Here is a 12,284-nt window from a genome sequence, read left to right as displayed (position 1 = left end):
TTACTCAGATATTTGCATACAGGCTACAACGCCAGTCGTTCCACAATCTTGATTAGAATCTGACGATGCTGCATACAAATATCAGTATAGTAAGGCATAAAAAGTCAAAAAAAGTCATAGTTTAGTGAGGCATAAAAACATCATTAAAACGTCACAGTATAGTAACTCATAAAAACGTCATAGTATAGTAAGGCATAAAAATGTCATGGTATACTAAGGCATAAAATGTCATAAAAACGTCATTCATTCATTCAATCTTTATTAGGGACACAGCTCATGGGTGGGGGGTCCATAGAAAAAACAACACAAAAAAACATAAAATCAACTCCAAACAAAAGACATTGCACAATACTCATACATTTGCATACAGGCTGCAACGCCAGTGGTTTCACAATTTAATGAGAACTTGAGGGTTGGTTAAGGCTGAAATAATACCATCATATAGTAGGGCATAAAAACATCATAGTATAGTAAGACGTAAAAAGTCATAAAAACGGCATACTATAGTAAGGCATAAAAATATCATAGTATAGTAAGACGTAAAAAGTCATAAAAACGGCATACTATAGTAAGGCATAAAAACATCATAGTATAGTAAGACGTAAAAAGTCATAAAAACGGCATACTATAGTAAGGCATAAAAACATCATAGTATAGTAAGGCTTAAAATCATAAAAACATCATAGTATAGTAAGACGTAAAAAGTCATAAAAACGGCATAGTAAGGCATAAAAATATCATAGTATAGTAAGACATAAAAAAGTCATAAAAACGGCATAAAATAGTAAGACATAAAAATCATAAAAACATCATAGTATAATAAGACATAAAAAGTCATAAAAACGGCATAGTATAGTAAGGCATAAAAACATCATAGTATAGTAAGACGTAAAAACATCAAAGTATAGTAAGACATAAAAAGGCATAAAAACGTAATTCATGCATTCAATCTTTATTAGGGACACAACTCATGGTTGGGGGGTCCATAGAAAAAAATAACACAAAAAAACATAAAATCAACTCCAAACAAAAGACATTGCTAAATACTCAGACATTTGCATACAGGCTGCAACGCCAGTGCTTCCACAATTGGATGAAAACCTGACGGAGCTGAGTTCAGGGTTGGTTAAAGCTGAAATAATACCATAGTATAGTAAACCATAAAAACGTCATAGTATACTTAGGCATAAAAAGTCTTATAAATGGCATAGTATAGTAAGGCATAAAAACATCATAGTATAGTAAGACGTAAAAAGTCATAAAAACGGCATACTATAGTAAGGCATAAAAACATCATAGTATAGTAAGACGTAAAAAGTCAGAAAAACGGCATACTATAGTAAGGCATAAAAACATCATAGTGTAGTAAGACATAAAAAAGTCATAAAAACGGCATAAAATAGTAAGGCATAAAAATCATAAAAACATCATAGTATAATAAGACATAAAAAGTCATAAAAACGGCATAGTATAGTAAAGCATAAAAACATCATAGTATAGTAAGACGTAAAAACGGCATAGTATAGTAAGGCATAAAAATCATAAAAACATCATAGTATAGTAAGACGTAAAAAGTCATAAAAACGTCATAAAAACGTCATAGTATAGTAAGGCATAAAAATCATAAAAACATCATAGTATAATAAGACATAAAAAGTCATAAAAACGGCATAGTATAGTAAGGCATAAAAACATCATAGTATAGTAAGACGTAAAAACGGCATAGTATAGTAAGGCATAAAAATCATAAAAACATCATAGTATAGTAAGACGTAAAAAGTCATAAAAACGGCATAGTATAGTAAGGCATAAAAATCACAAAAACCTCATAGTATTGTAAGGCGTAAAATGGCATAAAAAGTCATAGTATAGTAAGGCATAAAAAGTCATATAAACGACATAGTACTGTAAGGCATACAAATATCAGTATAGTAAGGCATAAAAAGTCATAAAAATGTTTTAGTGTAGTAACTCGTAAAAACATCATAGTATAGTGAGGCATAAAAAGTCATATAAACGACATAGTATTGTAAGGCATACAAATATCAGTATAGTAAGGCATAAAAAGTCATAAAAACGTTTTAGTGTAGTAACTCGTAAAAACATCATAGTATAGTGAGGCATAAAAACATAAAAAAAAGGGCATAGTATAGTAAGCCATAAAAAGGCATAAAAACGTAATTCATGCATTCAATCTTTATTAGGGACACAACTCATGGTTGGGGGGTCCATAGAAAAAAATAACACAAAAAAACATAAAATCAACTCCAAACAAAAGACATTGCACAATACTCATACATTTGCATACAGGCTGCAACGCCAGTGGTTTCACAATTTAATGAGAACTTGACGGAGGTGAGTTCAGGGTTGGTTAAGGCTGAAATAATACCATAGTATAGTAAACCATGAAAACGTCATACTATAGTTAGGCATAAAAATCATAAAAACATCATAGTATAGTAAGACGTAAAAATCATAAAAACATCATAGTATAGTAAGACGTAAAAAGTCATAAAAACGGCATACTATAGTAAGGCATAAAAACATCATAGTATAGTAAGACGTAAAAAGTCATAAAAACGGCATACTATAGTAAGGCATAAAAACATCATAGTATAGTAAGACATAAAAAGTCATAAAAACGGCATAGTATAGTAAGACATAAAAAGTCATAAAAATGGCATAGTATAGTAAAGCATAAAAACATCATAGTATAGTAAGACGTAAAAAGTCATAAAAACAGCATAGTTTAGTAAGGCATAAAAATCATAAAAACGACATAGTATAGTAAGGGCATAAAAAGTCATAGTATAGTAAGACGTAAAAAGTCATAAAAACGGCATACTATAGTAAGGCATAAAAACATCATAGTATAGTAAGACGTAAAAAGTCATAAAAACGGCATAGTATAGTAAGGCATAAAAATCACAAAAACCTCATAGTATTGTAAGGCGTAAAATGGCATACAAAGTCATAGTATAGTAAGGCATAAAAAGTCATATAAACGACATAGTACTGTAAGGCATACAAATATCAGTATAGTAAGGCATAAAAAGTCATAAAAATGTTTTAGTGTAGTAACTCGTAAAAACATCATAGTATAGTGAGGCATAAAAAGTCATATAAACGACATAGTATTGTAAGGCATACAAATATCAGTATAGTAAGGCATAAAAAGTCATAAAAACGTTTTAGTGTAGTAACTCGTAAAAACATCATAGTATAGTGAGGCATAAAAACATAAAAAAAAGGGCATAGTATAGTAAGCCATAAAAAGGCATAAAAACGTCATTCATTCATTCAATCTTTATTAGGGACCCAACTCATGGTTGGGGGGTCCATAGAAAAAAACAACACAAAAAAACATAAAATCAACTCCAAACAAAAGACATTGCACAATACTCATACATTTGCATACAGGCTGCAACGCCAGTGGTTTCACAATTTAATGAGAACTTGACGGAGGTGAGTTCAGGGTTGGTTAAGGCTGAAATAATACCATAGTATAGTAAACCATGAAAACGTCATACTATAGTTAGGCATAAAAATCATAAAAACATCATAGTATAGTAAGACGTAAAAATCATAAAAACATCATAGTATAGTAAGACGTAAAAAGTCATAAAAACGGCATACTATAGTAAGGCATAAAAACATCATAGTATAGTAAGACGTAAAAAGTCATAAAAACGGCATACTATAGTAAGGCATAAAAACATCATAGTATAGTAAGACGTAAAAAGTCATAAAAACGGCATACTATAGTAAGGCATAAAAACATCATATTATAGTAAGACATAAAAAGTCATAAAAACGGCATAGTATAGTAAGACATAAAAAGTCATAAAAATGGCATAGTATAGTAAAGCATAAAAACATCATAGTATAGTAAGACGTAAAAAGTCATAAAAACAGCATAGTTTAGTAAGGCATAAAAATCATAAAAACGACATAGTATAGTAAGGGCATAAAAAGTCATAGTATAGTAAGACGTAAAAAGTCATAAAAACGGCATACTATAGTAAGGCATAAAAACATCATAGTATAGTAAGACATAAAAAGTCATAAAAACGGCATAGTATAGTAAGACATAAAAAGTCATAAAAACGGCATAGTATAGTTAGGCATAAAAACATCATAGTATAGTAAGACGTAAAAAGTCAAAAACGGCATACTATAGTAAGGCATAAAAACATCATAGTATAGTAAGACATAAAAAGGCATAAAAAGTCATAAAAACGGCATAGTATAGTAAGGCATAAAAATCACAAAAACCTCATAGTATTGTAAGACGTAAAATGGCATAAAAAGTCATAGTATAGTAAGGCATAAAAAGTCATATAAACGACATAGTATTGTAAGGCATACAAATATCAGTATAGTAAGGCATAAAGTAGTAACTCGTAAAAACATCATAGTATAGTGAGGCATAAAAACATCAAAAAAAGGGCATAGTATAGTAAGCCATAAAAAGGCATAAAAACGTCATTCATTCATTCAATCTTTATTAGGGACCCAACTCATGGTTGGGGGGTCCATAGAAAAAAACAACACAAAAAAACATAAAATCAACTCCAAACAAAAGACATTGCACAATACTCATACATTTGCATACAGGCTGCAACGCCAGTGGTTTCACAATTTAATGAGAACTTGACGGAGGTGAGTTCAGGGTTGGTTAAGGCTGAAATAATACCATAGTATAGTAAACCATGAAAACGTCATACTATAGTTAGGCATAAAAATCATAAAAACATCATAGTATAGTAAGACGTAAAAATCATAAAAACATCATAGTATAGTAAGACGTAAAAAGTCATAAAAACAGCATACTATAGTAAGGCATAAAAACATCATAGTATAGTAAGACGTAAAAAGTCATAAAAACGGCATACTATAGTAAGGCATAAAAACATCATAGTATAGTAAGACATAAAAAGTCATAAAAACGGCATAGTATAGTAAGACATAAAAAGTCATAAAAATGGCATAGTATAGTAAAGCATAAAAACATCATAGTATAGTAAGACGTAAAAAGTCATAAAAACAGCATAGTTTAGTAAGGCATAAAAATCATAAAAACCACATAGTATAGTAAGGCATAAAAAGGCATAAAAAGTCATAGTATAGTAAGACGTAAAAAGTCATAAAAACGGCATACTATAGTAAGGCATAAAAACATCATAGTATAGTAAGACATAAAAAGTCATAAAAACGGCATAGTATAGTAAGACATAAAAAGTCATAAAAACGGCATAGTATAGTTAGGCATAAAAACATCATAGTATAGTAAGACGTAAAAAGTCAAAAACGGCATACTATAGTAAGGCATAAAAACATCATAGTATAATAAGACGTAAAAAGTCATAAAAACGGCATAGTATAGTAAGGCATAAAAATCACAAAAACCTCATAGTATTGTAAGACGTAAAATGGCATACAAAGTCATAGTATAGTAAGGCATAAAAAGTCATATAAACGACATAGTATTGTAAGGCATACAAATATCAGTATAGTAAGGCATAAAGTAGTAACTCGTAAAAACATCATAGTATAGTGAGGCATAAAAACATCAAAAAAAGGGCATAGTATAGTAAGCCATAAAAAGGCATAAAAACGTCATTCATTCATTCAATCTTTATTAGGGACCCAACTCATGGTTGGGGGGTCCATAGAAAAAAACAACACAAAAAAACATAAAATCAACTCCAAACAAAAGACATTGCACAATACTCATACATTTGCATACAGGCTGCAACGCCAGTGGTTTCACAATTTAATGAGAACCTGACGGAACTGAGTTCAGGGTTGGTTAAGGCTGAAATAATACCATAGTATAATAAACCATAAAAACGTCATGAAAACGCCATAGTATAGTTAGGCATAAAAATCATAAAAACATCATAGTATAGTAAGACATAAAAAGTCATAAAAACGGCATAGTATAGTAAGGCATAAAAATCATAAAAACATCATAGTATAGTAAGACGTAAAAAGTCATAAAAACGGCATACTATAGTAAGGCATAAAAACATCATAGTATAGTAAGACATAAAAAAGTCATAAAAACGGCATAAAATAGTAAGGCATAAAAATCATAAAAACATCATAGTATAGTAAGACGTAAAAAGTCATAAAAACGGCATAGTATAGTAAGGCATAAAAACATCATAGTATAGTAAGACGTAAAAAGTCATAAAAACGGCATAGTATAGTAAGGCATAAAATGGCATAAAAAGTCATAGTATAGTAAGGCATAAAAAGTCATATAAATGACATAGTATAGTAAGGCATAAAAAGGCATAAAAACGTCATTCATTCATTCAATCTTTATTAGGGACACAGCTCATGGGTGGGGGGTCCATAGAAAAAAACAACACAAAAAAAACATAAAATCAACTCCAAACAAAAGACATTGCACAATACTCATACATTTGCATACAGGCTGCAACGCCAGTGCTTCCACAATTGGATGAGAACCTGACTGAGCTGAGTTCAGGGTTGGTTAAGGCTGAAATAATACCTTCGTATAGTAGGGCATAAAAACATCATAGTATAGTAAGGCATGAAAATCACAAAAACGTCATAGTATATAGTAAGGCACAAAGAGTGAAAAGAAAATCGTTGTATAGTAAGGCATAAAAAGTCATATAAATGGCATAGTATAGTAAGGCATACAAATATTTGTAAAGTAAGGCATACAAACGTCATAGTATAGTAAGGCGTAAAAACATCAAAGTATAGTAAGACATAAAAAGGCATAAAAACGTAATTCATGCATTCAATCTTTATTAGGGACACAACTCATGGTTGGGGGGTCCATAGAAAAAAATAACACAAAAAACATAAAATCAACTCCAAACAAAAGACATTGCTAAATACTCAGACATTTGCATACAGGCTGCAACGCCAGTGCTTCCACAATTGGATGAGAACCTGACGGAGCTGAGTTCAGGGTTGGTTAAAGCTGAAATAATACCATCGTATAGTAAACCATAAAAACGTCATAGTATACTTAGGCATAAAAAGTCTTATAAATGGCATAGTATAGTAAGGCATAAAAACATCATAGTATAGTAAGACGTAAAAAGTCATAAAAACGGCATAGTATAGTCAGGCATAAAAACATCATAGTATAGTAAGACGTAAAAAGTCATAAAAACGGCATAGTATAGTAAGGCATAAAAAACATCAGAGTGTAGTAAGACATAAAAAGTCATAAAAACGGCATAGTATAGTAAGGCATAAAAACATCATAGTGTAGTAAGACGTAAAAAGTCATAAAAACGGCATAGTATAGTAAGGCATAAAATGGCATAAAAAGTCATAGTATAGTAAGGCATAAAAAGTCATATAAATGACATAGTATAGTAAGGCATAAAAACGTCATTCATTCATTCAATCTTTATTAGGGACACAGCTCATGGGTGGGGGGTCCATAGAAAAAAACAACACAAAAAAAACATAAAATCAACTCCAAACAAAAGACATTGCACAATACTCATACATTTGCATACAGGCTGCAACGCCAGTGCTTCCACAATTGGATGAGAACCTGACGGAGCTGAGTTCAGGGTTGGTTAAGGCTGAAATAATACCTTCGTATAGTAGGGCATAAAAACATCATAGTATAGTAAGGCATGAAAATCACAAAAACGTCATAGTATATAGTAAGGCACAAAGAGTGAAAAGAAAGTCATAGTATAGTAAGGCATAAAAAGTCATATAAATGGCATAGTATAGTAAGGCATACAAATATTTGTAAAGTAAGGCATACAAACGTCATAGTATAGTAAGGCGTAAAAACATCAAAGTATAGTAAGACATAAAAAGGCATAAAAACGTAATTCATGCATTCAATCTTTATTAGGGACACAACTCATGGTTGGGGGGTCCATAGAAAAAAATAACACAAAAAAACATAAAATCAACTCCAAACAAAAGACATTGCTAAATACTCAGACATTTGCATACAGGCTGCAACGCCAGTGCTTCCACAATTGGATGAGAACCTGACGGAGCTGAGTTCAGGGTTGGTTAAGGCTGAAATAATACCATAGTATAGTAAGGCATAAAAACATCATAGTATAGTAAGGCATGAAAATCACAAAAACGTCATAGTATATAGTAAGGCACAAAGAGTGAAAAGAAAGTCATAGTATAGTAAGGCATAAAAATCATAAAAACATCATAGTATAGTAAGACGTAAAAAGTCATAAAAACGGCATAGTATAGTAAGGCATAAAAATCACAAAAACCTCATAGTATTGTAAGGCGTAAAATGGCATAAAAAGTCATAGTATAGTAAGGCATAAAAAGTCATATAAACGACATAGTATTGTAAGGCATACAAATATCAGTATAGTAAGGCATAAAAAGTCATAAAAACGTTTTAGTGTAGTAACTCGTAAAAACATCATAGCATAGTGAGGCATAAAAACATCAAAAAAAGGGCATAGTATAGTAAGCCATAAAAAGGCATAAAAACATCATTCATTCATTCAATCTTTATTAGGGACACAGCTCATGGTTGGGGGGTCCATAGAAAAAAACAACACAAAAAAAACATAAAATCAACTCCAAACAAAAGACATTGCACAATACTCATACATTTGCATACAGGCTGCAACGCCAGTGCTTTCACAATTGGATGAGAACCTGACAGAGCTGAGTTCAGGGTTGGTTAAGGCTGAAATAATACCTTCGTATAGTAGGGCATAAAAACATCATAGTATAGTAAGGCATGAAAATCACAAAAACGTCATAGTATATAGTAAGGCACAAAGAGTGAAAAGAAAGTCATAGTATAGTAAGGCATAAAAAGTCATATAAATGGCATAGTATAGTAAGGCATACAAATATTTGTAAAGTAAGGCATACAAACGTCATAGTATAGTAAGGCGTAAAAACATCAAAGTATAGTAAGACATAAAAAGGCATAAAAACGTAATTCATGCATTCAATCTTTATTAGGGACACAACTCATGGTTGGGGGGTCCATAGAAAAAAATAACACAAAAAAACATAAAATCAACTCCAAACAAAAGACATTGCTAAATACTCAGACATTTGCATACAGGCTGCAACGCCAGTGCTTCCACAATTGGATGAGAACCTGACGGAGCTGAGTTCAGGGTTGGTTAAGGCTGAAATAATACCTTCGTATAGTAGGGCATAAAAACATCATAGTATAGTAAGGCATGAAAATCACAAAAACGTCATAGTATATAGTAAGGCACAAAGAGTGAAAAGAAAGTCATAGTATAGTAAGGCATAAAAATCATAAAAACATCATAGTATAGTAAGACGTAAAAAGTCATAAAAACGGCATAGTATAGTAAGGCATAAAAATCACAAAAACCTCATAGTATTGTAAGGCGTAAAATGGCATAAAAAGTCATAGTATAGTAAGGCATAAAAAGTCATATAAACGACATAGTATTGTAAGGCATACAAATATCAGTATAGTAAGGCATAAAAAGTCATAAAAACGTTTTAGTGTAGTAACTCGTAAAAACATCATAGCATAGTGAGGCATAAAAACATCAAAAAAAGGGCATAGTATAGTAAGCCATAAAAAGGCATAAAAACATCATTCATTCATTCAATCTTTATTAGGGACACAGCTCATGGTTGGGGGGTCCATAGAAAAAAACAACACAAAAAAAAACATAAAATCAACTCCAAACAAAAGACATTGCACAATACTCATACATTTGCATGCATGCTGCAACGCCAGTGCTTTCACAATTTAATGAGAACCTGACGGAGTTGAGTTCAGGGTTGGTTAAGGCTGAAATAATACCATAGTATAATAAACCATAAAAACGTCATGAAAACGTCATAGTATAGTTAGGTATAAAAAGTCATATAAATGGCATAGTATAGTAAGGCATAAAAACATCATAGTATAGTAAGACGTAAAAAGTCATAAAAACGGCACAGTATAGTAAGGAATAAAAACTTCATAGTATAGTAAGAAGTAAAAAGTCATAAAAACGGCATACTATAGTAAGGCATAAAAACATCATAGTATAGTAAGACGTAAAAAGTCATAAAAATGGCATACTATAGTAAGGCATAAAAACATCATAGTATAGTAAGACATAAAAAGTCATAAAAACGGCATAGTATAGTAAGGCATAAAAAACATCATAGTGTAGTAAGACATAAAAAGTCATAAAATCGGCATAGTATAGTAAGGCATAAAATGGCATAAAAAGTCATAGTATAGTAAGGCATAAAAAGTCATATAAATGGCATAGTACAGTAAGGCATAAAAAGGCATAAAAACGTCATTCATTCATTCAATCTTTATTAGGGACACAGCTCATGGGTGGGGGGTCCATAGAAAAAAACAACACAAAAAAAACATAAAATCAACTCCAAACAAAAGACATTGCACAATACTCATACATTTGCATACAGGCTGCAACGCCAGTGCTTCCACAATTGGATGAGAACCTGACGGAGCTGAGTTCAGGGTTGGTTAAGGCTGAAATAATACCTTCGTATAGTAGGGCATAAAAACATCATAGTATAGTAAGGCATGAAAATCACAAAAACATCATAGTATATAGTAAGGCACAAAGAGTGAAAAGAAAGTCATAGTATAGTAAGGCATAAAAAATCATAAAAACGTAATTTATTCATTCAATCTTTATTAGGGACACAGCTCATGGGTGGGGGGTCCATAGAAAAAACAACACAAAAAAAACATGAAATCAACTCCAACAAAAGACATTGCAGAATACTCATACATTTGCATACAGGCTGCAACGCCAGTGGTTTAATGAGAACCTGACGGAGCTGAGTTCAGGGTTGGTTATGGCTGAAATAATACCATAGTATAATAAGGCCTAAAAATCACAAAAACATCATAATGTAGCAAGACATAAGAACGTCATACTATAGTGAGGGATAAAAGCATCACAGTATTATAAGGCATTAATAGTAAAAAAAAAAAAGAAAAAAATCATAGTATAGTAAGACATAAAAATGTCATAGTATAGTAAGTCATAAATGTCATAATATAGTAAGGCATTAAGAGTAAAAAAAAAAAAGTCATAGTATAATAAGGCATAAAAATCACAAAAACGTCATAGTATAGTAAGACATTAAAAGTAAAAAAAAAAGTCATAATATAATAAGTCATAAAAACGTCATAGTATAGTAAGGCATTAAAGGTTAAAAAAAAAAAAAAAGAAAAAAAGTCATTGTTTAGTAAGGCATTAAAAAAATGTCATTCATTGATTCAATCTTTGTTAGGGACACAGCTCTTGGGTGGGCTGAAATAATACCATAGTATATAGTAAGGCATAAATCATAAACATCATAGTAAAGTAAAGCATTAAGATGTCATAATACAGTAAGACATAAAAATGTCATAAAAACATCATAGAAAGTCATCAAAAAAAGTCATAGTATAGCAAGACATACAATGTCATAGCATTATATGGAATAAAAACGTAATAGTCCAGCTAATGTCTTCATTACTTATCTCCCTACTCCCTTTAACACACTTCGTATTAGTAACCCCATTTTAGTTATTTGGCATCATGGCCATACTCTCTCTGCCAATCCCTGTGAGTGTTTATACTAATAGAGCGTGTTTGGAATGCCTTGATAAATCAGTGAAATATAAACCAACTAAAACAATAATGATAAATGGATATTGGCTAAAGATGAGCTCTTGAAACCTGCAGCATTAATGTTTTATTGTTGAGCACTGAGCTAAGATATTTGTCAAACGCTTTAGCAAGGAAATAAGCTGTTTTGAATTTAGATTTGGTAAATTGGCAGGATGCAATAATAACATTTGAAATGGGAGGGGAAACCTTTATATGCTGGGATGGATATCCAATGTCAATGCTGTCCCACAGATGAGCCAGGTTTGGGTGAGAATTACCCCAGCCAAACAGAGATGGCCCTCATCTACCAATCAGCTGCCTGGATCCTGGCAGGTCTCCTCCTGGCCATCATCATCTTCCTCATTGTGGCGTTACTCATCAACAAAAAAAAGAAGTGGGTGCAGATGTCCTGCTACAGTGCACCAAAGAAGGTGAGAGGCACTGGAATAAAATGCTGCTAAATTATGCAGACTCCCTCTTATAAATAGCAGTGACTGCAGTGTTGATGTGTGTATGGGTCAAGGAGAGTTTAGCTTGATCTTCCACCTTCTGCCACAGCCAGTGCTAAACCTGTCATGACATTAGGATTAATGTAGTTTACCTTTGCCTTGCACTTTCAACTGGAACAAGGTCATGTCTGTCATAAAATCTACA

General features: G+C 31.8%; 1 protein-coding gene across 1 annotated transcript in view; it reads left to right on the top strand.

Moving 5' to 3' along the window:
* The window catches only part of crim1 (cysteine rich transmembrane BMP regulator 1 (chordin-like)), a 44,973-nt gene that overhangs the window by 29,883 nt on the left and 2,806 nt on the right, over nt 1–12,284 (top strand). Inside the window, exon 14 of the mRNA XM_056392633.1 lies at nt 11,883–12,061. Within this exon, the coding sequence (XP_056248608.1) occupies nt 11,883–12,061 (179 nt within the window). The remainder of the gene's footprint in view (nt 1–11,882; nt 12,062–12,284) is intronic.

Source organism: Seriola aureovittata, chromosome 13 (assembly GCF_021018895.1).
Source record: "Seriola aureovittata isolate HTS-2021-v1 ecotype China chromosome 13, ASM2101889v1, whole genome shotgun sequence".
Lineage (NCBI taxonomy): Eukaryota > Metazoa > Chordata > Actinopteri > Carangiformes > Carangidae > Seriola > Seriola aureovittata.
This window is presented reverse-complemented; position numbering and strand designations above follow the sequence as displayed.